The 23,782-nt window shown below is 51.7% G+C and overlaps 1 protein-coding gene across 5 annotated transcripts in view; it reads left to right on the top strand.

Moving 5' to 3' along the window:
* PPFIA4 (PTPRF interacting protein alpha 4) overlaps window positions 1-23,782 on the top strand; it is a 57,581-nt gene that overhangs the window by 1,478 nt on the left and 32,321 nt on the right. For all 5 annotated transcript variants that reach the window (XR_003760953.2, XR_003760954.2, XR_003760956.2 and 2 more), the window contains exon 2: window positions 17,516-18,138. Coding sequence is in view for 2 of the 5 variants with exons in the window: in XM_029069249.2 (XP_028925082.1) it covers window positions 17,905-18,138 (234 nt within the window). In the remaining 3 variants the exon portion in view is untranslated. The remainder of the gene's footprint in view (window positions 1-17,515; window positions 18,139-23,782) is intronic.

Below are 23,782 nucleotides of genomic sequence, written 5' to 3' on the forward strand. Positions count from 1 at the left end.
TAGAACCCAGGTCCTCCGACTCCCAGGCTCTTCCCAAGAGGCCATGCTATTCCCCCTACCCTACCTCCTCCTCCTAGTGCTGCTTGCCAAGCACTTGGCTAGAGCACTGTCCTTCAGGCGGGAGCTTCCCAGGTATGTGGGGGCATAGAGGAAAGAGAGGGTGAACAAGAGGAAGGGATATTTAACCCAGAAATGGACACGGCACCTTTGGAAGAACAGCGAGGTTGGAAGTTTCCCCCGTTTAGACTGTGAACCCGTCATTGGACAGGGATTGTCTCTATCTGTTGCCGAATTGTACATTCCAAGCGCTTAGTACAGTGCTCTGCACATAGTAAGCGCTCAATAAATACTGTTGAATGAATGAATGAAATGAAGTGAATTCTTTTTCACTGGAATTAAGGATTGTGTTGCTTAATAATGTCAAGACCAGTTGGATGTCATCAGCCTTTCTGATGCTATCTGTGGAGAGTTGGGTAGAATGCTGGGAGTCAAGGCACCTGGGGCCTGTGCTTGGTGGCTAGTTTGCTGATATGCAGTGAGGTGAGTTGGGGCAATTTGTGGAATTTGCCCCGGGACTGTGGTAGGTTTGAGGAGGGCCAGGTTGGCGGTGGGATGGGCCACCCTATAAGCCCGTGACTCGTAAGGTGGCTTGAGGCAGCCTCCGTCCTCGTTACCCAGGAGCCTGGGTCCTTCGGAGACTGGGGCTGAAGGCCTACTGCTCTGGTTTGACCAGAGTCTGTCTCCACGGAAACGGAGCGATGTGGGACCTGCGGTGGGGTGTCGGTGAGGGGGAGCTGCCGTCATCGGGGTCCTGCCTTCAGCACCTGAGTGGGGGTGGGGGAGGGATGGTGTGAGTGGCACAACCACACACAGCCACCATCTGTCCCTCTCCCTGGCCTGGCGACTCACTGACCTATAATTAGCTGCCGGGCGGCAGGGGCAGAGCTGCCTTCAGATGGGCCGAGTGAGCACTGAGGCCAAGGAGACCTGCGGGGGTGCGGATGGAAGACCCAGCGATGGGGCCTGGCTCTGGGGGGAGTGTCTAGATTGCCCCAGAATTTGGGAAGGGGAAAGGGGAGGGGTGGTCTCCACTCCGGCGAGCCTGACAAGGCCCCCGCCTCCCCCTCCCCCCCATCCCCATCACTGCCGCCGGTGAGAGATTCGAGAACACCGGTCAAGGAGACTGAGAAACCGGGAGTAGTCGAGTGGAACAGGCACTTTGGTTGAGCGCTGCCTGGGTGCTGTGGGAACCGGAGATGTCAGTGGGGAAAGGAGCTGAGGCTGCCATGCTTGCTGAGAGAGAGATAAGGAGAGAGAGAGTGTGCGTGTGTGTATGTGCACTGAGTCCATGGAGGCAGGGGGAGAAGGGAGGGGAGGTCAGTAAAGAGGGCCAGAGGAGGTCCAGAAAGATGCCAGACATTTGTGCCATCATAGAAAACAGGGAGCCTGAGAATCCATTAGAGAACTCTTTCCCCTCTTTCTCCGTGGGATTCATAGGCCTGGGATCCTGGGAAGGTTTGCAGGGAAAGGGGGGAATGTTACAATGTAATAAGATGCTGAGGACCCATGGGGTTGTGCTCCGATCCAGAAACGGAGGCATTTAAGGGCTGGCTGGGTCGGGGAAGACCTGGCGCTGCTAAGGAAGCTGGGCCTTGGGATGCCTCTGTGGGGGCGAGTTGGGGATGTGTTTGGATCTTGGGTGGTGGGGGTGGGACGGAAGCTGCTACTGATCGTCTGCTTCCTCCTCCCAAACCACCAGCAAAACTTTTAGCAGACCCTGGGCTGACTCTCCTTGGTCCTGGTGGGTCATTGGTTCATCCAGGTCTCTGTTTCCATCCCCCAGTCAGTCAATCAATAGGAACGCTGGGCCATGGGGAACGGAATCCAGACTCTCTGACTTTCTCGGCCACTGTGCGGCTGGCTTTTTTTCCATCTGGAGAAATTTCCCCTAGTCGGTGTGCGTTCATCCCGGCCGGTGAAATTGGTGCAGAGACAGGTCTTCCAAGTTCTCTCCAAAGGGCATCCAGCCCCAACCCCAGGATCTGGGGCAGGGGGTGAGGGGGCTCGGGGAAGTGGGAAGAACTGGGTGGAATCAAGCAGTCGGGACATGTGGTTGGGACTGGGGGAGGGGGGCGTGCCAAGGAGGGCCCTTTTTGCCACTTGTTTGCTGAGTGATCTTGGGCAAGTCGCTTCACCTCTCCGTGCCTTAGTTAACTCATCTGTAAAATGGAGATTAAGACTGTGAGCCTCATGTTGGACATGGACTGTATCCAATCTGATTGGCTTGGATTAGTTCCTGGCACATAATAAGATGCAAAATAGTCAGGTCCCACATGGGGCTCACAGTCTAAGCAGAAGGGGAGAACAAGTATCGAATCCTCATTTTGCGGATCAGGGGACCGAGGCACAGATAAGTGAAGGGACTTGTGCAAGTTCACACGGCAGATGTGAGGAGGAGCAGGGTCGGAACACAGGTTCTCTGACTCTCAGACTCGTGCTCTTTCCACTAGGCCACACTGCTGCTAAATCAATACCATTTAAAAAAAGTGATGAAAGGCCTGGAAAATAGCCTAGAGCCTGGTGTAGCCTCAGACACCTCACAGCCCTGAGGGGGGAGACCGCAGAAGGACCTTTCAGCCCTGGGTCGTGGGAAGGGGGAGGAGGGTGGAGGTCTGGAACTGGGATTGGAGGGCCTTGGATTTCACACCTTGAAGGGCGAGGATGCCTCCACGTTCTCACTGTCGTGGCCCTAGGATTCCCTCCTTGAGAAGAACTGTCAAGGGCAAGGGATGGCGGGAGAGACGTGAGCCAGGTTAGGGCCTCCAGTCAATCAGTCTAGTATTTATTGAGCACCTGCGGTGCTCAGAGCACTGTGCTAAATACACGGTAGAAAAGCCATATTACCTGGCAAGTCCAGGAAAGGGGTTGGAGATGGAAGCTGAGAGATAGAGAGAGGCTTGGCGCTAAGAGTAGGATTTGTATCCGAATAAACAGTATCGACGCCGACTGAGGGCCGAGCACCGAACTTGGTGCCGACAAGGAAGTCGGAGTCACGATGCTGACCCTTGAGGTCCCTGCTCTCTAGTCGGGGAGACTGGAGTTCTAAACTCTTCAAGCGTACCATATAGATGTAAACAACAGAAAAAAAACCAAGTCAATAAAGAAATCGCAAGTAGATAAATCTGTGAGTGCTGAGGTGACTGATTAGATGACGTGATTGGGAAGGTGTATGTGTTTAGGGGGTGTGTGATGAGTCAGGGTGAGTCGGGGGTGGGAAGGAGAGAGGTGTGACCACGATTTAAGGGAAGGAGCAACAGGAGGCTGAGGCGACTCTGAAGAGATCTGGGGCTGGAGGAGGGGAGAGGACAAGAGCTCCCCTCCTGAAAACGTCTCCGGGAAGTATCTTGTGAGCATGTACGGCAGCAGCGACAACATGGGTGATGGGCACTCCCACAGAAAATAGGCCGTAGGAAGCAGCGTGGCCTGGTGGAAAGGGCACAAGCCTGGGAGTCAGACGACCTGAGTTCTAATCCTGGCTCTGCCACTGCCTGCTGTGTGACCTTGGGCAAGTCACTGCACTTCCTCTGTGCCTCCATTTGCTCAACTGTAAAGTGAGGATTCAAAACCTGTTCTCCTCCCTATTGAGACTGTGAGCCCCAGGTGGGATAGGGACTGGGTTCTCCCTGATTAACGCGATCTACCCTAGCACTTAGAACAGTGCTTGACACATTCATTCACTGTCGTATTTATTGAGCGCTTACTGTGTGCTTGGAGAGTACAATTAGGCAACAGATAGACACAGTCCCTACCCAACAATGGGCTGACATAGTAAGCGCTTAATAAATACCATAAATAATGATGATGATGGTAATAATAATCATGATGATGTGGTGATGTCTTGCTGAATTAAGCAGCCCGGGAGTGTCATATTTTAGTGAGGCTGGAAGCCACAAGGCTAGGAGCCAATGAGGGGTGTTTTAGATAGGAATTTTTGCAGTTAAAATACTCTTTCCTTATTAAGGGCAGCCCTCCCCCGAGACTACAATGGGTTCTGGAAGAAGGGATAAAATGGAGTTTTCTGGCTTGGATTACCCAGGCTGCTGCCTCACTTTTCTCAAGCTATTGTCTCAATTGTTTTCGCCTTAAAGACAGGGCTTCCTGGGTTGGGGCTCTATTATTATAATTGATATGATGATGATGATGATGATGATGATTGAGTCTAGGCAAGACAATCCCTACCATTAAAAGAGCCTCCATGCAGAGGACAAGATAGACCAGTTTCCTCGTTGACTGTCTGCTGAGTCTGCACCAGGCAACCGCTAGCTTCCTTCTGCCCACATGCCCAGACTGCAGATTGCCTGGAGCCGGGAAGGGTGGTTTTGCCCCAGAATCGGAGACCTGCGAGTGTTACTTAGAAACCATACAGCACTGTGGAAGGTTCTCTGAAGCTGAGCTGATAATTGAGCTATTTAAAAACCACTTTGGAGCGGAGGAGAAGGAAACCCAAGGCCTGATGTGGCCGAGTTCTCTCCTGCCTGCTCCAGTGGGGGTTTTCTCTTCTGTTTTATTTTAGGGGAGGTTGGTGTCGGGCGAATGGCCCCGCAGTGCTCTCCCCACAACAGGCAGGGCCAAGAGCCCTTCCCCCTAAGATCCTTCTGGGCAAGGATGCTGTCTTCTGCCTCCTCAACATCAGGACCTAGTGATTAGTACAGTGCTCTGCACTTAGTAAGCGCCCAATAAATACGATTGAATGATGTTGCGTCCCCTGGGCAGATGAGGGTGATCTCTGTGGTCTCTAGCCAAGCCTGGCACAGAAGAGGCCTACAGGACCCATGTGGTGCTGGGGGTGGTTCTCTGTGCCACCATCCCCCGGTGCCCTGGTCTCTGAGCCTGGTTTCCTAGCCCTCTTCTTGGAGGAGCACTGTAGCCTGGTAGAAAGAGCACGGGCCTGGGAGTCCAGGATCCTGGTTCTTTAGAGAAGCAGCGTGGCTCAGTGGGAAGGGCACGGGCCTGGGAGTCAGAGGTCATGGGTTCTAATCCCGGATCCACCACTTGTCAGCTGTGTGACCTTGGGCAAGTCACTTCACTTCTCTCTGCCTCAGTTACCTCATCTGTAAAATGGGGATGAAGACTGTGAGCCCTACGTGGGATAACCTGATTTCCTTGTATCTACCCCAGTGCTTGGAACAGTGCTTGGCACATAGTAAGCGCTTAACAAATACCAACATTTTATTACTATGATTATTATCCTGGCTCTTTCACTTGCCCGTGCTGTGACCTTGGGCAAGTGACTTAACTTTTCTGGACCTCCGTTTCCTTATTTGTAAATGCGACGCATATAATTGAAATACCTGTTCTCCCTCCCCCTTAGACTGTGCAGCATGGCCTATGGGATAGAGCTTGGACCTGGGAGTCAGAAGGAGCTGAGTTCTAATCCCAGCTCCGCCACCTGTCCGCTGTGTGACCCTGAGGAAGACACTTAACTTCTCTGTGCCTCGGTTACCACATCTGTAAAAGGGAGATTGATTGTAAGCCCCCTGAGGGACAGGGACTGTGTCCAACTTGATACTCTGTATCTACTCCAGCATTTAGTACTATTCCTGACACATAGTAAGTGTTTAACAAGTACCATAAAAAAAAAAAGTGGAACAGGGACTGAGTCTGAACTGATGCTCCCGTATCTACCCCAGGGCTTAGTACAGTGTTTGTCACAGAGAGAGTACCTAATGAACACTGCAATTTATGTTACTATATGTCACCTCTTCTAGGTTGTAAAATCTTTGAGGGTAGAGATTGTGTCTATAGTGTTTGGCACAGAGAAAGAGCTTAATAAACACTATATTCCTGACACATTATGTGGGTTGACCTGGGTCTAGGTAGACCATGAGAACTCCAGATGGTCTCATTGTTTCTTGGAAAGGGGCAGGAGGGAAGGGATGCAGGGAGCGGATTTCTTCCTGAGGGAAAGATAGGCCCGGAGAGGCAGAAATAGTGGTGGATAATGATGTCCCAGAGTCGTAGATTGAAAAGGGTCACTGAGGCTATTTTGTTGAGTCCTGCACTCCCCAGATCGTAACTGCCCAGATGGTCTGGGGCAGCCGGAGGTCTCGCTTGTTTGAAAAGCTCTCTGGGCATGGCGACTCCGCTATGTTCCCTTGGTTGGCGGCTCCAGGGTTTCGTTCCCCTGGCTTTCGGAAAATTCTTCGGGCCAATTCTTTAGTCTCGGAGGACCCCAGATCTGCGCGTTCTTTGAAACAACTTCACATCGTTGGAGGCTGTTAAGTTCTAAACGGCCCTAAATAGTGCTAAGCTTTGGTCATGGACCTGCTTTACATTCTGCTTGTTCATGTGGCGAGCAGCTCCTTTGAATTCCTCTCCCCACCCCCGGGGTCTCCACACACTTCTCGCAGAGAAGCAGCATGATGTAATAGAGCGCGGGCCTTAGAGTCAGAAGGTTGTGGGTTCTAATCCCAGATCTGCCTCTTGTCTGCTGTGTGACCTTGGGCAAGTCACTGACTTCTCTGTGCCTCAGTTACCTCATCTGTAAAATGGGGGTTAAGACTGTCAGTCTCACGTGGGATAACGTGATTACCTGTATTTACCCCAGTGCTTAGAATGGTGCTTGGCACATACTAATCGCTCAACAAATACCATAATTATTATTTTTATTATTATTAAGGGCTCAGTTTGGATCTCCCTTGCTCTATGCTATTTCTGGGATGCAGGGAGTCTATCTTACCAGTAATAAAACTCCCTACTCCTCAACAATCTCCAATAGCTGCCCATCCATCTCTGCATCAAGCAGAAACTCCTTACCAGTGACTTTGATTCCTCTTTGCCTATCCTTGCTCCTCTCCCACTACAGCCCAGAACACCCTCTTCACTTCTCTATCACCAACCTACTTTCTGTACCTTGATTTCGTCTCTCTCAACGTTCACTCCTTACTCACCTCCCCCTTCAGTCTGGACATCCCCTCAACTTCATATCAGACTACCACTCTCCCCATCTTCAAAAAACCATGCTAAAATCACTTCTTCTCCAGGAAGCCTTCCCTGACTAATCCTTCATCTCTCTACTCTATTTTCTCTCCCTCTTGCATCACCTGTTCACTTAAGGCTGAACACTTTGATTCTCACTCCACCCCAGCACCATAGATAACACTTATGATCATATCTTTATACTCTTGCTTCATCAGAAGCAGGGAATGTGTCTTCCAACTCTTGTTATATTGTACTCTCCAAAGTACTTAGTATGGTGCTCTGCACACAGTAAGCGCTCAATAAATATATTGATTGATCCATTCTCCTACCTGTAATTTATGTTAATGTCCGCTCCCCCCCAGTTTAGGTTATAAATTCCTTGAGGGCAGGAATTGTGCCTTCATATTCTACTGGACTCTCCCAAGTGTTTAGTACAGTGCTCTGCACATAGTAAATGCTCAATAAATACCATTGATTGATTGATTGGTAGTAATAGTATTTACTAAGCACTGCCTGTGTTCCCAGCACTCTGTTGAGAGGGCTGAGAAATAATATGTGGGAGAGAATTAGGCATGGAGCTGATAGTCTAAGAACAAGGGGTGGGAAGGGGTTTGGTGAGAAACATAAGAAAAGATGAAACAAAGCCAAAAACAGCATAAAAGACAAATGATAAATACAGTCAGGGCAATAGGGTTCTGTGGCTAGAGGAACAGCATTTCGGGCTCCTCGTGGCTCAGAGCCCAGCATTCATCGTGGCCACAGCCATGTTGGAGGGTGTGGTTAGGGTCGAGGGAGACATGGTAAAGTCCCGGGGATTTTTTATGGTATTTATTAAGCGCTTACTACGTACCAGGAACCGTTCTAAATTTTGGGGTAGGTACAGGGTAATCAGGTTGGATACGGTCCACGTCCCACATGAGGCTCACAGTCTCAATCCCCATTTTACAGATGAGGGGACTGAGGCCCGAAGAAGTGAAGTGACCTGCCCAAGGTTCACAGAAAAAAGATGGCAGAGCCAGGATCAGAACCCAGGTCTTTCTGTCTCCCAGACACGTGCTCTATCCACTAAGCCTTGCTGCTTCTCTGCAGCTTCCGCATGTTCTAGAGGTTGAGGAGGCCTCAAGCTACTGGTGCCTCTTCACCTTTCCCGGGCTGGAGCAGGGGCATTTAGGAAGTCCTGAGGGTGTGGGACCAAGCAGTTTCTCTCCTGAGCTATGGGCCTCAGTGGTCTGGTGGTAAGGGGGACCAGAGTCCAACAATCATAACCATAATCTTCTCAACCTCCTGCACCTCTTCTGCCATAGGGCAGTCCGGGAGCGACGGCTCAGGCTGGCCCGGTGGGAGTTGGCCTGGGTTCCCGGTGGTCCTCTGGGGTGGGAGGCCTCGGGCATGTGTCACCACTGCTTAGGTCCCTCAGTGCCCCGGGACCTTCTCTTCATTGTACAAATGCAGAAACTGAAGCCCAAGCCAGTCAGCAATTGAGGCGGGGCTCAAACCCAGGACCCCCGTGCCCTGGTCTGCCTGGCTAGTTTGCCAAATCCCACCCTTTACAAGCCGGGTTGCCATGGATGCCATCTGAAGGATGGGTTTCTGGATGGCCCCGCGAGGATTGCCTGAGGCGGGCCCCTTGGACAGGGCCGGGCAGTGCTCGCCTCCTCCATCCTTTCTGAGGGAGGACAGCCTGTCTCAGCTCGGGGATCTGTCCACGGGGGCGGTGGGAGCCGCAGAGACGAGCCCCTGGGCAGAGGGGCGGCCGGCAGACTGCACGTTGGCACTCTTGGAGATTGGGCCCCAAAGCCACGACCACTGAAATAAAAATAACCTGGTCACGGGGAGGGGGTTGGGGTGGGTAGCTTCCCAGCTGCCGTGACTCTCTCCAGCCTCTCATTATCCTGTCAGGGTTAGCAGCATGTCATTGTGATGAGATGAGATGTGTGTGTGTGTGTGTGTGTGTATGTTTGTGTGTGAGAGAGCGAGCGAGAAGGAGGGAAGATGTGTTGGGGGTGGGGTACAGACTCCTTAAGGTGTCACTAAAAATGGAAACAGGGTGTCAGGGAGCAGGGAGGGGACCTTCCCTTAGACTAGTGTTGACAGTTCTGGGAGTGTTGGCAGTTGGGGGGGTCCCCTGGGGACTCCTAGACTTTTCCCCCAAAGACCAATCCTGGGGCTTAAGGACACACCTCCCTTCGGCTCCCTCCTGACAACTGGCAAAGGGGGAGAGGGCACCATGGTGGGGGCGGAGGATCACTGAGGGTGGGGCATCGCTGGGGGGAATGGGACATCACTGGGGGTTTGTCCCTTTCTTCCTTCCAGTCTTGGAGTCCTGAGTCCCAGAGTGAGGTGGTGTGGCTTAGGGGAAAGATCTCGGGCTTGGGAGTCAGAGGACATGGGTTCTAATTCTGGCTCCACCATTTATCTGCTGTGTGGCCTTGGGAAAGTCACTTTACTTCTCTGTGCCTCAGTTACCTCATCTGTAAAATGGGGATTAAGACTGTGAGCCCCACGTGAGACAACCTGATTACATTGTATCTATCCCAGCGCTTAGAACAGTGCTCGGCACAGAGTAAGCACTTAACAAATACCATCATCATCATTATTATTATTAGCTCACAGCCCAGAAGGTGCAAGGCGACTCACCCTTTCTAAAGCAAGAATAAAGCCTCCATCAGGGCAGAGATTAATAGAGCAGTTCTTGGTTCACATTCAGCTTTACCAACAATCAATCAGTGATATTTATTGAGTGCTTGCAGTGTGCAGAACACTGTATTAACTGCTTGGGAGAGTATATTACAACAGAGGAGTTTACAGTCTAGAAGAAGAGACAGTTGTTAAATTATGGATATGTATCTAAGTATAGTGGGGTTGGGATGACAAATAATAATAATTATGGTATTTGTTAAGCGGTTACTATGTGCCTACCACTGCTCTAAGCGCTGGGGTAGATGCAAAGTAATAACGTTCCGCGTAGGGCTCATAGTCTTAATCCCCATTTTTACAGATGAGGTAACTGAGGCACAGAGAAGTGAAGTGCCCAAGGTCACACAGTAGACAAGTGGCTGAGGAAACTGAGCTCCAGGGAGGCTACTTGGCAAAGGCCACACGGCAAGCAAGCGGCTGAGTGAGGATTAGAACTCAGGTCCTCTGACTCCCGGGCCCATGTTCTTTCCACTAGACCGCTCATTCTTAGAATATTAGAATAATCTAATCAGATGTCATTGAGAGGCAAATCTCTTGATTATAGGACAGCTTGCCAAAGCCTTGCCTCTGAGTCGAGGCCAGAGCAATACGAGACCCCATTTGAACTCGTGTCGGTGGAACCAATCCAATTCCTAAATCAGTCAGCCAATCCATCGGAAATATTTACTGAGCACCTACTGGATGCAGAGCACTACTAAAATCAGTAGTCATGATCCCTGGTCTCAAGGAGCTTACAGTCTAATGGGGGAGACAGGCATTTAGAAAATAATATTTTATTACTATATATAATCGCCATGGGGGGAATCGTGACGACCCAGGTGCTTAGGTGGCGAGAAAGTGCTGAAGTGACAGTAGGGGGAAGATGAAAGAATAATCAGGGAAACTCTCCTGGAGGAGGTGTCATTTCAGAAGAGCTTTGAAGATGGAGACGTCATGATCTTTTGGAAGTGTAGGAGAGAGAGTTTTAGACAGAGGGCAGGGCATAAGCAAGAGGTCACTGGGAAGGAGAGATGACAAGGAGGCAAATTGCCTTGCTGTCTTGAGGGGGATAAAGTACCTGAGCTGGGGTATAGAGGAAAAAGAGAGTGGGTATAAGGGTGCAAGAGGTGACTGTCTCGAAGTTGATGGTCAGGAATTTCTGCTTATTAAGGAGATTTTTGAGGTGTGGGGAGATGTGTGCAGGATGAACTATTTAGAAAGGTGACCTGGGCAAGCAGAGTGAAGTATGGACTGGCATATTGAGGTCATTGAGAAGCATGATGCAGGAGCCAAGCTGGGACAGGGAGGACGAGGTAAGTTTTTCTTACATGGTATTTTTATGATATTTATTAAGTGTTTACTTTGTGTCAGGCACTGTTCTGTGTGTTGGGGTAGATGCATTCATTCAATCGTATTTGAGTGCTTACTGTGTGCAAAGCACTGTACTAAGGGCTTGGGAGAGTACAGTACAACAACAGACACATTGCTGAAACAGAGCGCTCAGTCTAGAGAGGGACACTGACATTAACATAAATAAATTACAGATATATATATATGTATATACACAGTTTCATACATATGTGCTGTGGGGATGGGAGGGAGGATGAATGAAGGAACAAATTAAGAGCGGCGCAGAAGAGAGTGGAAGAAGAGGAGAGGAGGGCTTGGTCAGGGAAGCCTTCTTGGAAGAGATGTGCCTTTAATAAGGTTTTGAAATGGGGGAGAGCAATTATCTGATATGAGGAGGGAGGGCATTCCAGGCCAGAGGTAGGATGTGGACGAGAGATTGGCGGTGAAATAGATGAGATCGAGGTACAGTGAGAAGGTGAGCATTAGAGGAATGAAGTGGATGGGCTGGGTTGCAGTAGCAGAGTAGTGAGGTGAGGTAGGAAGGGGCCTCGCATTGTTTTAAAGCCAACGGTAAGGGTAGATATAAAGGAATCAGGTTGGATGCAGTCCGTGTCTCACTTGGGGCTCACAGTCTTTAGTCCATTTTACAGATGAGGTAACGGGCATAGAGAAGTTGTGACTTGCCCAAGGACACATAGACAAGTGGCGAAGCCAGGATTAGAACCCAGGTCCTTCCGACTTCCGAGGCCTTGCTCTATCCGCTAGGCCACACTTCTTCTCAAGTTCTGGTGGCCATTTGAATGGAGAGGAAGGGGCAAGTTTTGAAAATGTTGAGAAGGAAGAAATGAGAGGACTTGGTGACAGGCTAAATTTGGGGGCTTTTGAGTTTGTTTTAAATTGTATCCGTTAAGCCAGGCGCTGTCCTGACTGCTGGGGTAGACACAAACTAAGCAGGTTGGACACAATCCCTCTCCCTCGTGGGGCTTACAGTCTTAATCCCCATTTTACAGATGAGGTAACTGAGGCACGGAGCAGTGAAGTGACTCGCCCAAAGTCACCCAGCAGCCAAGTGGCAGAGCTGGGTTAGAACCTAGATCCTTCTGACTCCTAGGCCCAAGCAAGAGAGGGAGGGGTCAAGGATATTGCCAAGGTTATGGATTTAAGGGGAGAATGGTGGTGGTGTCAAATGTGATGGGCAAGTTAGGCGGAAGAGATTGGGGAAGGAAGTTGAGTTCAGTTTGGGATGTGATGAGCCTGAGGTGCTGGCCGGACATCTGTGTAGAGATGTCCTGGAGGCAGGAAGAGATTGCAGACCATTCAGTCCATGAAGGTTCACTCCTCAAAGCCTCCGGTGGGTTGCCCAAGCTGCTTCTGTATCAAACGGTGCTCCTTACCATTGACTTTAAAGCTCTCAATCTACTCTCTCCCTCCTACTTTACCTTGTTGATCACCTGCAACCCAGCCTGCAACACGTCCCTTCTCTCATACCAACCTACTCACTGTGCCTCAATCATCTCATCTGTCTCACCGCCTACTCCTTGCCCACGATCTCCCACTGACCTGAAACTCCCTCCCCCGCATACACCACAGACCCCCATTCAGTGCCCTACTAAAGTCACACCTCCTCCAAGGGACCTTCCCTGACTAAATTCTCATTTTCCCACCTTATTCGCACTCTCTTCTGTGCCACTTGTACAAGACAACATGTCTGCTCTACTCTTCCCAGTGCTTAGTACAGTGCTCTGCACATCATAAGCACTCAATAAATACAATCGATTGTTTGATCCATCCACTAGAGTCTGTAATGTTGGTATTTGTTAAGTGCTTACTATGTGCAGAGCACTGTTCTAAGCCCTGGGGTAGATACAGGGTCATCAGGTTGTCCCACGTGAGGCTCACAGTCTTGATCCCCATTTTACAGATGAGGTAACTGAGGCATAGATAAGTTAAGTGACTTGCCCACAGTCACACAGCACTTTGATACTCCACCACCAGCCTCACGACATTTGTCTGTCTGATCCTATACTCTGCCATTTCACCTATCTATAATTTATTTAAATGTCTTCCTTCCCTTCTACACTGTAAACTGGGCAGGGATTATGTCAACAAATTATATTGTACTCTTTCAAGTGCTTAGTACAGTGCTCTGCCCATAGTAAGGATTCAGTAGATACCACTGAGTGACTTGATTGTCGAGAATGAGAGATGTCAGGGCTAGAAAGGTAGATTTGGGAGTCATCTGCATAAAGGTGGTAATTGAGGTTATGGGAGTGGATAATAATAATAATATTCAAGTACTTACTGTGTGCCAAGCACATCATTTTAAGCGTGAGGTAGATACAATCCAAGCAGATCGGATACAACCCCTATCCTACTGGGGCTCCTAGTTTACAAAGGAGGGAGAATGGATTTCTTTATCCCCCTTTAACCGATAAGGTAACCGAGGCACAGAGACATTTAGCGACTTTTCCCAAGGTTGCACAGCAGAGAAGTGGCAGAGGCAGAATTAGTACCCAGAATTAGAGAAGCAGCACGGCCTAGCGGCAAGAGCACAGGCGTGGGAGTCAGAAGTCGTGGGTTCTAATTCCCGGCTCCGCCACTTATCTGCTGTGTCACCTGGGTAGGTCACTTCACTTCTCTGTGCCTCAGTTACCTCATCTGTAAAATGGGGATTGAGATTGTGAGCCTCATGTGGAACAGGGACCGTGTCCAACCCGATTACCTTGTATCTACCCTGGTGCTTAGAACAGTGCTTGACACATAATAGTGCTTAACAAATACCATAATAATAATAATTAATAACCCAGTTCCTCTGACTCTCAGGCCTTTTCTATTTCCACTAGGTCATACTGTTTCTCATTCCTTGGGGATGAGCTCCCCAAGGGAGTGGATTTAAAGTGAGACGAGAAGGGGACCCCAGAACAGAGCCTTAACAGTTAGGAAGTGGGAGGCAGGGAAAAAACTGGTGAAAGAGACTGAGGAGGATTGGCCAGAGAGGTAAGAGAAGAACCAGGAGAGGCCTGTGTCAGAAAATCCAAGATAAGACGGTGTTTCCAGGAGCAGGGAGCGGTCTACAGTGTGTGAGAGGCAGCCAAGAGGTCGAGGACGTTCAGGCTAGAATAGAATCCATTAGATTTGTCAAGGAGGCTGTCGTTGGTGACCTTGCAGAGAGGGTATAGTGAGAGAGGCAGAAGCCAGATTGCTGAGGGTCAAGAGGGGTGAGGAAGAGGAAAAAAAATGGAGTCAGAAGTTGGAGGATTTGGGGATGGGGACTGGAAGGGGAAGATGGGGCAATGATTGGATGGGGGGCAATGATTGGATGGGGGAGGGATTGATGCACTGCGATCCAGTTGAGGATAAAAGAGAATTGCTGCTGTTTTTGCTAATACTAATTAGGATTTCCCCCATAAGGATTTTTCATCAGCTTAGACCACTTGGCTGGTCAGAGCAGACTAAGTAAGGCTCAAGGACTGATCTGGGAGCCCCTTTGCCTTCAGTATCTTGGATGCCAGCCTCGCTTTCTTCTGAAGCACTCAAAACTCTTTCCACCCTCCACCTCAGCTATCCTCTTACATTCCTATATGGCGGGAAGGGGCGGACTTTATTTTCCCCTTGGTCCAGGTGGGGAAGCTGCGGCTGGAAAGGCTACCCAGCGGGTCAGCAGCGGACTAGATTAAACAAGCATACTTGACTCCAATTCACATCTCTCTGGTTCTGCAGCCCCTCAGCGAGAGTCTTGCCAGGAGTGATGAAGGAGGGGGGACCTTGGGATTCCAGCCCCTTTCTGGCCAAACAGATGGGCTTTGGCCGCGAGGGTCTCAGCGGGCCCCATCTACTGCACCACTGAGCCATGTGTTCTGAGGGCTGGGGTCCTTTCTAGGGGCAGAATGTAGCCAGTCTCTGTAGCAGAATGGCTTCTCCCCACACTCCTCGGGATCCCAATTTTGAATCCTGCCAAATCTGCCACTGCTGATGTCATGGTGGGTGCCTGGTGGAGAGGGAGGTGGAGTTCCTGACCAGGGTTCCCAGAGAGAGCCAAGAGATCTGGGAAATCCCAGCCAAATGCAGCACCCAACTCCCCGGCCTCTCTAGCCCTCCTTAGGATGAGGGAATCCTCCTGTCCTGGCGCTATCAGCCTTTGCTGCTGGGCCACACCCTTCCTACCCTCCCACTCCCTCTTTTCCTCCTGGTAAAGCTCCAGTTCCACAAGATGAGGGGGGTCAGGGGGCAAGAGGGGGGGTCATGTCTGAGGTATGAGTCGGGCCCCAAACCTTACCATTTCCCAGCATCTCAGGGAGCGTGATGACCCTTTCTTCTCCACATGCCTCGAGGACAGAACAGGAGGATGGGAAGCTACTTGAGGGCAGGAATCACCCCTTTCTTTGCAGTTCTATGTTCCAAGGGCCTAATGTTCTAGAGCTAGGTACCCAGCAGATGTTCAGGAAATGCTACTGAAGGGGATGAAGAGGAAATTGGATTCGGAGGGATTCTGAATGGGCATAAGGAAGAATTGTATTTGTTAAAGAGAGACAAGACACTGAGAGAATGTTGTGGGATCTCCATACTCGTTGATGAAAGGAACTAACGACCATGTGTCCTGGAGATAGAGGGCTGGAGGGGATGGTCTCATTCCCAAAACTCCTCACCACTGGCTTTAAAGCACTTAATCCCCTTGCCCCCTCCTCCCTCACCTCATTACTCTCCTACTACAACCCAGCCTGCACACTTCGTTCTTTTAATGCTAACCTTCTCACTGTACCTCGATCTCATCTCTCTCGCCGCCGACCTCTTACCCACATTATACCTTTGGCCTGCAACACCCTCCCTCCTCATTTTTGCTCTCCCCCACTTCAAAGCGTTACTGAAGGCACATCTCCTTCAAGAAGCCTTCCCTGACTCAGCCTTCCTCTCCTCTTCTCCCACTCCCTGCTATGCCACTCTTACTTGCTCCTTCATTCATTCTCCCTCCCATCCTTGCAGCACAAATATATATATCTGTAATTTATTTATCTATTTAATAATAATTATGATATTTAAGTGCTTACTATGTGCCAGGCACTATTAATGTCTGTTTCCCCCTCTAGACTGGGAGAATGTCTGTTATTATATTGTATTCTCCCAAATGCTTAGTACAGAGCTTTGCACCCAGTAAGCGCTCAATAAGTATGATTGAATTAATTAATGATTGGTTCCCTCCAGTTCCAGGATTCTCGTGCCATGGGGCATCCCTGTTGCTATTGGACCTGAGCAGTGGGCAAGTGGAGGGCAAAGAGGGTGTCATCCTTCAGGCCAGGGCACCTTCCTGGCCCTCTAAGGGGAAAATGTTTTATTATTATTCGGTTCTTCTTCTTCTTACTACTACTAAGAACAACAACAATAATAACAGTATTAAAGTACTTACTCTGTGCCAAGCACTGTACTAGGAACTGGGGTAGATACAAGGTAATTAGGTTGGACACAGTCCCGGTCCTCCTCAGGACTCAAAGTCTAAGTGGGAGGGAGAACAGGTATCGAATCCCCATTTTGCAGATGAGGAAACTGAAGCACCGAGAAGTAGAGTGACTTCCCCAAGGTCATACAGCAGGCAAGTGGCAGAACTGGGATTAGACCCCAGGTCCTCTGCCTCTCAGGCCCGGGATCCTATCCACCAGGCCCCGCTGCTTCTCAGAGCTGCCGGTGGGTCGACACCCCTGGCCGGGTGCAACCCAACCACCGGCGGAGGGCTGGACTTCAACTTTCCACCTCACTGTCCTCTTAGTGTATACGTGGGAGGCTCTCGTTAATGCTGCTAACCATGTGATTGTGTTACACCTCATGCCCTGCTGTCCCTCTGCCTAAATTCGGGGGGTGGAGTGGAGCGGCTGAGTTTCCTGCATGCCCTGCTGCCCTGGCAGCACCCGGGGTGACAGGCTTAATAGAGGGGAATTGGATTAAAGCAGACCAGTCTAACTGATTTAATCTATTATGACTCCTCTTTCTCCTCCCACTCTCCACCCCCGTGGCCTGTCCTGCGGCTGCTTGGCACATCCTGCCTCTGTGCCCAGTGGTGCCCTCTGAATTAAGCCTGGGAGGTGGGCACTGGCTTTCCCAGTGTCTTATGCACAAAGGTGCCCCTGGGGTTTCTAGGCCCTCTAGGGAAACCTGTACCTGCCCTGACCCCCTTAACCCTTCCTGTGCTGTTGGGGCAGTGCGGGAAGCGGGGCGGTGGCCACCGGAGCAGGATGCCGGTGGGGTGCCCGCTGGCTGATCTCTTTTCCTCTGCTAGGTGGATCACTTCTATATTTGGTCAGCGAGCCACGTGGCACAGAAACCACTGCGACTGCTCTTCTGCCAGCCGCTGGAGGGGAGGGGTGGGGGTGGGGCACGGGGCTGCAGGAGGCTGGAGCAATCCGGGGAGGGGCCGGCTCATCCTCTCCTCCCCCACCGGCCCAGACCTCGCCCTGGGCGTCTATCTGGGCCTTCCCACGGCTGGCCAACCTCACGTCTGTCTCCTCTCTCTTGTCCGCAGATCTAGTCCAGCTCTCCAGGGCTAAAGAAATCACGGTGCCCAGTGTGGATGCTACCAGAATCCAGTGCCCAGTGGGAGAAGTAGGGCACCCACTCTCCTGGTACAGGCATCTCTTTATCATGGCCGTGCTTGGCTGCTGCTTGCCCGTCTCCTGCTTGCCTGGCTGGAGGTTCGAGAGGCACAGGCAGCATCCTGCCCATCCTGAGGGACCCCCCAGGGCTCTGCATCACCTCCAGGCAGCAGGATCTCGGCGGGGTGAGGGTCTCTGACTTGCATCCGTGTGTGGGCATGGGGAGAGCTCCCTGCTGGGATCTACTTCTGCCCGGCTCCACCTTCTCTGAGGCTGAGAGCCAGTGACCCACCCCGGGAGAACCCCACCGCTTCCCACCATGTGTGAGGTGATGCCCACCATCAGCGAGGGGGACCCTCTGGGCCCCTCTCACCCGGCCGACGCGGACGCCAACTTCGAGCAGCTGATGGTGAACATGCTGGATGAGCGGGAGAAGCTGCTGGAGTCCCTGCGCGAGAGTCAGGAGAGCTTGGGGGCCACGCAGAGCCGGCTGCAGGATGCCCTGCACCAGCGGGATCAGCTGCAGCGCCACCTCAACTCCGCCCTGCCCCAGGTAAGCCGGCTCCCTGACGGGCTCCGGGGCCCGTCCGGCTCCACGCCGGGACCTGGTGCCGGTCTGCCGGGCTCCGGGGCCTGTCAGCTACCTGCTGGATTCCGGGGCCGTTCCGACTTCCTGACAGACTCCCCGGCCAGTCTGACTCTCTGCCAGGCTCTGGGGGTCTCTCTACAGAGAGCCGGTGCTGGCCCGCAGGGCTCCGGGTCCTTTTAGCTACCTGCCGGATTCTGGGGCCGGACCGACTCCCTGCTAGGCTCTGATGGTGGTCCGGCTCCCGCCCGGGATCTGGTGCCGCTCCGCCGGCATCTGGTGCCGGTCCGCCGGGCTCCGGGGCCTGTCAGCTACCTGCCGGATTCTGGAGCCGGTCCACTTCCTCCTGGGCTCTGGTGCCGGCCCGGCTCCCTGCCGGGATCCAGTGCCGGCCCGCCGGGCTCCGGGGCCTGTCAGCTACCTGCTGGATTCTTGGGCTGGTCCGGATCCCGCCGGACTCTTGGGACAGCCCGACTCCCTGCCAGGGTCCGGTGCCATTCTGACTCCCTACCGGGCTCTGGTGCTGGTTCGACTCCCTGCCAGGCTCCAGAGCCTGTCAGCTCCCTGCCGAGTTCTTGGGCCATCCCTGCTCCCTGTCAGAGACTGGTGCCAGTCTGATTCCCTGCCGGGCTCTGGTACTGGTCCGATTCCCTGATGGACTCCGGTGCCGGCCCGCCGGTCTCCGGGGCCAATCAACTCTCTGTCGGGTACTGGGCCAGCCTCCGGGGCAGGTCCAGCTGCCTGTTGGGCTCAACCAACCCCGGCTGGTCTCAAGGCCAGACCCACCCCCACCTCCCTCGATCTCATCTCCTGTCCCAACAAAGCCCTGCCTAGCCAGCCCCAGCCCGGGGTACCCCAGTCCGGCCTTGGCGAGAAGATTAAGGACCTGCCCGGATGTTATTTGGAGCCTTCGGTACCTTCCCAACACCAGAGAAAGAACAGACTTACCCACCCTTACCGGCAACTTTTCTGGGGGTACCCGTGACTGGACCTGGCAAATAATAATTATAATAATCTGGATGATCTGACATTCCAGGTTCTGGGGTGAGCTATGGCTACTCCAATGCCATGGGCTGCCCCGAGGTCTCCCTGACCCTGCCCTTTATTTTCCCCACTCCTCCCAGCTCACCTTTTCCTGCTACAGCCCCAAAGGGAGGACAGCTGGGTGAGTCAGGTGGCTGCCAGGCACTATTCTAAGGGCTGGGGTGGATACAAGTAAATCGAGTTGGACACAGTCCATGTCCCACATGGGATTCACACTCTTAATCCCCATTTTACAGGTGAGGTAACCGAGGCCCAGCGAAGTGAAGTCACTGCCCAAAGTCACAGCCGACAGGTGGTGAAGCCGGGACTAGTACCCTTGACCCTCCGACTCCCAGGCCCGTGCTCTATCCACTAGGCCACGCCGCCTCTCTAATGGCAATCAAATGACAAGCTTTCTCATCCGGTTGGGTGAGGGAGTTGTCCGAGTGCTCTCCCCTTTCCCCCCTCCTGCCCTGAGCCCCTTCTCTGCCTGCTTATAGACAGCCACCCAGCTCTAGAGAAGCAGTGTGGCTCAGTGGAAAGATACTGGACTTGGGAGTCAGAGATCGTGGGTTCTAATCCCGATTCTGCCACTTGTCTGCTGTGTGACTTTGGGCAAGTCACTTCACTTCCCTGAGACTCAGTTCCCTCTTCTGTAAAATGGGGATGAAGACTGTGAGCCCTACGTGGGACCACCTGATGACCTTGTATCTACCCCAGTGCGTAGAATAGTGCTTGGCACGAAGCACTTAAATACCAACATTATTATGATTATTATTATCCCCCAACTGTCCTCCCTTCGGGGCAACAGCAGGAGAGGTTGAGTGGGGAAGGAGGAGTGGAGAGAACGACGGGCAGGGCGGGGAGACCTCAGGGCGGCCCACCGCAGCAGAGCAGCCGTAGCTCACCCCAGCAGCCGGAGTGGCAGCTGTCCGTCCTTTCCGTCGCTCCACCCAGCCGAGCTCTGCAGCGCGGCTCAGTGGAAAGAGCCCGGGCTTGGGAGTCAGGGGTCGTGGGTTCGGCTCCCGGCTCCGCCACTAGTCAGCTGTGTGACTGGGGGCAAGTCACTTCACTTCTCTGTGCCTCAGTGACCTCATCTGTCAAATGGGGATGAAGACTGTGAGCCTCACGTGGGACAACCTGATGACCCTGTATCTCCCCCAGCGCTTAGAACGGTGCTGTGCACATAGTAAGCGCTTAACAAATACCGACATTATCATCCGCCTCGGACCTTTGTCCTGACACGAGTGGTCCAAGCCGTCCATCGTCTTGCGGAGGGTTGCGGGAGGGCAGGGGGGGTAGGCAAGGGGGGCCGGCCTGGGTCGCTTCAGTACCGCAACGGGACAGCAGGTGGCGCCCCTGCCCCGCATCTGAATTTGAGCGGGAACGAGGCGCGAGGGGAGGGGGCCTCCCCACCCCCTCATTCATTCATTCATCCATTCATTCATCCTACCGTCTTTATTAATAATAATGTTGGTATTTGTTAAGCGCTTACTACGTGCCGAGCACTGTTCTAAGCGCTGGGGGAGATACAGGGTCATCAGGTGGTCCCACATGAGGCTCGCAGTCCCCACTTTACAGATGAGGTCACTGAGGCCCAGAGAAGAAGAATAATAATAATAATGGTATTTAAGCGCTTACTACGTGCCGAGCACTGTTCTAAGCGCTGGGGGAGATAATAATAATAATAATGTTGGTATTTGTTAAGCGCTTACTATGTGCAGAGCGCTGTTCTAAGCGCTGTCATCAGGTTGTCCCACATGAGGCTCACAGTCCCCACTTTACAGATGAGGTCACTGAGGCCCAGGGAATAATAATAATAATAATATTGGTATTTGTTAAGCGCTTACTATGTGCCGAGCACTGTTCTAAGCGCTGGGGGAGATACAGGGTGATCAGGTTGTCCCACGTGAGGCTCACAGTCCCCGCTTTACAGATGAGGTCACTGAGGCCCAGAGAATAATAATAATGATAATAATAATAATATTGGTATTTGTTAAGCTCTTACTATGTGCAGAGCACTGTCGTCTCTCAGGTCGTCCCACGTGAGGCTCACAGTTAATCCCCATTTTACAGATGAGGTAACTGAGGCACAGAGAGGTCTTGGGTTCTAATCCCGGCTCCGCCGCTTGGCAGCTGTGTGACTTGAGCAAGTCACTTAACTTCTCGGTGCCTCAGTTCCCTCATCTGTAAAATGAGGATTAAGTCTGTGAGCCTCTTGTGGGACAACCTAATTGTATCTTGTATCTACCCCAGCGCTTAGAACAGTGCTCGACACATAGTAAGCGCTTAACAAATGCCAACATTATTATTAAGTGACTTGCCCACAGTCACACAGCTGGCAAGTGGCAGAGCCGGGATTCAAACCCATGACCTCTTTCCACTGAGCCACGTTGCTTTATTGAGCGCTTACAGTGTGCGGAGCACTGTACTAAAAAAGTACGATGCAGCAATTAAGAGAGAATCCCTGCCCACAAGGAGCTCGCGGTCTAGAGGCGGAGAGGCGGACATCAGTATAAATAAATAAAATGACAGATATATACATGAGTGCTGTGGGGTGAAGGAAGGGGGAAGAGCAAAGGGAGCGAGTCAGGGTGACACAGAAGGGAGTGGGAGATGAGGAAAAGTGGGGCTTATCTGGGAGGGCCTCTTGGAGGAGATGGGCCTTCAGTAAGGTTTTGAAGAGGGAGAGAGTCGTCGTCTGGCGGATTTGAGGAGGGAGGGCGTTCCAGGCCAGGGGTAGGACACGGGTCAGGGGTCGGTGGCGAAACTGGCGCGATCTGGAAGTGGGACAAATTTGGCATCCTGAAACACTCACCAAGCACAGATGGCGTTTGGCCCGATCTCCTCAGGGTTTCATTTGGAGTCAGAGTTCATGGGTTCGAATCCCGGCTCGGCCACTTGTCAGCTGTGTGACTTTGGGCAAGTCACTTAACTTCTCTGTGCCTCAGTTACCTCATCTGTCAAATGGGGATGAAGACTGTGAGCCCCACGTGGGACAACCTGATTCCCCTGTGTCTACCCCAGCGCTTAGAACAGTGCTCGGCACATAGTAAGCGCTTAACAAATACCAACATTATTATTACTATTATTCATTAATTTATTCATTCATTCAATCGTATTTATTGAACTTTTACTGTGAGCAGAGCACTGTAATAAGCGCTTGGGAGACTACACTACAACAATAAACAGACATGTTCCCTGCCCACAAGGAGTTTACAGTCTAGAGAGTTTCCTTGGGGCTGAGCCCGCTAGGTGTCAGAGGAGGGAGCTGGTGGGGGGAGGTTCAATCAATTAATCATCAATCACTGTTATTATTTAATAATTTTGGTATTTGTTGAGTGCTTACTATGGGCCGAGCACTGTTCTAAGAACTGGGGTAGGTACAAATTAATCCGGTTGGACACACTCCCACGTGGGGCTCACACTCTTAATCCCCATTTTAAAGATGAGGTAACTGAGGCTCGGAGAAGTGAAGTGACTTGTCCAAGGTCACACAGCAGACGTGTAGTGGAGCTGGGATTAGAACCCAGCTCCTTCTGGCTCCCGGGCCCTTGCTCTTTCCACTAAGCCATAGTGGGCACAGAGCATTCTGCTAAGTGATTGGAAGCCTGCAGTGCAAGAGAGTTGGTAGGAATGATCCCTACCTATAAGAAGCACCGTGGCCTAGTGGATGGACTAGATTGTAAACTCATCTCTAGACTGTAGCTCGTTGTGGCAGGGAACATGTCTGTTTATTGTTGTAGCGTAGTCTCCCAAACGCTTATTACAGTGCTCTGCTCACAGTAAAAGTTCAAGTAAAAGTAAAAGTTGTGGGCAGGGAAGGTGTCTGTTGTTAATTTGTACTCTCCCAAGCTCTTAGAACAGTGCTCTGCACTCGGTAAATGCTCAATAAGAGCAATTGAATGAATCGAATGGATTACTCATTCATTCAATAGTATTTATTGAGCGCTTACTACGTGCAGAGCACTGTACTAAGCGCTTGGAATGTACAAATCGGCAATTAATGAAGAGAGCACGGGCCTGGGAGTCGGAAGGACCTAGGTTCTAATCCCGGCTCCACCACCTGTCTGCTGTCTGACCTTGGGCAAGCCACTTCACTTCTCTGGGCCTCGGTGACCTCATCTGTAACCGTGTGGGACATGGACTGTGTCCAAACTGATTCGTTTGTATCTACATCAGTGCTTAGTGCAATCCTGGCGCATCCAAACGGATTCGTTTGTATCTACATCAGTGCTTAGTACAATCCTGGCGCATCCAAACTGATCGGTTTGGATCTACGTCAGTGCTTCGTACAATTCTGGCGCACAGTAAGCGTTTAACAAATACCACAAAAAAAGGAACCTACAGGGTAGAGGGATTCCCAAGCATTTCCATCCTACAATCCCCCACCCTCTCCAAAATTTGCCCCCCTCATCATACCCTCTTCCTCTCTAATAAACTGAGGGCTTATTGGCCACTTGGCCTCATGGCAGATCTTAAATGGACGGGGGTGCCTCACACCGGCTTTGCAGAACCCACCTCGGACCCCAGAGCAGTGGCACAGACCAATCCCTCAGGTCCCAGTCATTCATTCATTCATTCAGTC

The sequence above is a fragment of the Ornithorhynchus anatinus genome, chromosome 7 (assembly GCF_004115215.2).
Source record: "Ornithorhynchus anatinus isolate Pmale09 chromosome 7, mOrnAna1.pri.v4, whole genome shotgun sequence".
Classification (NCBI taxonomy): Eukaryota; Metazoa; Chordata; class Mammalia; order Monotremata; family Ornithorhynchidae; genus Ornithorhynchus; species Ornithorhynchus anatinus.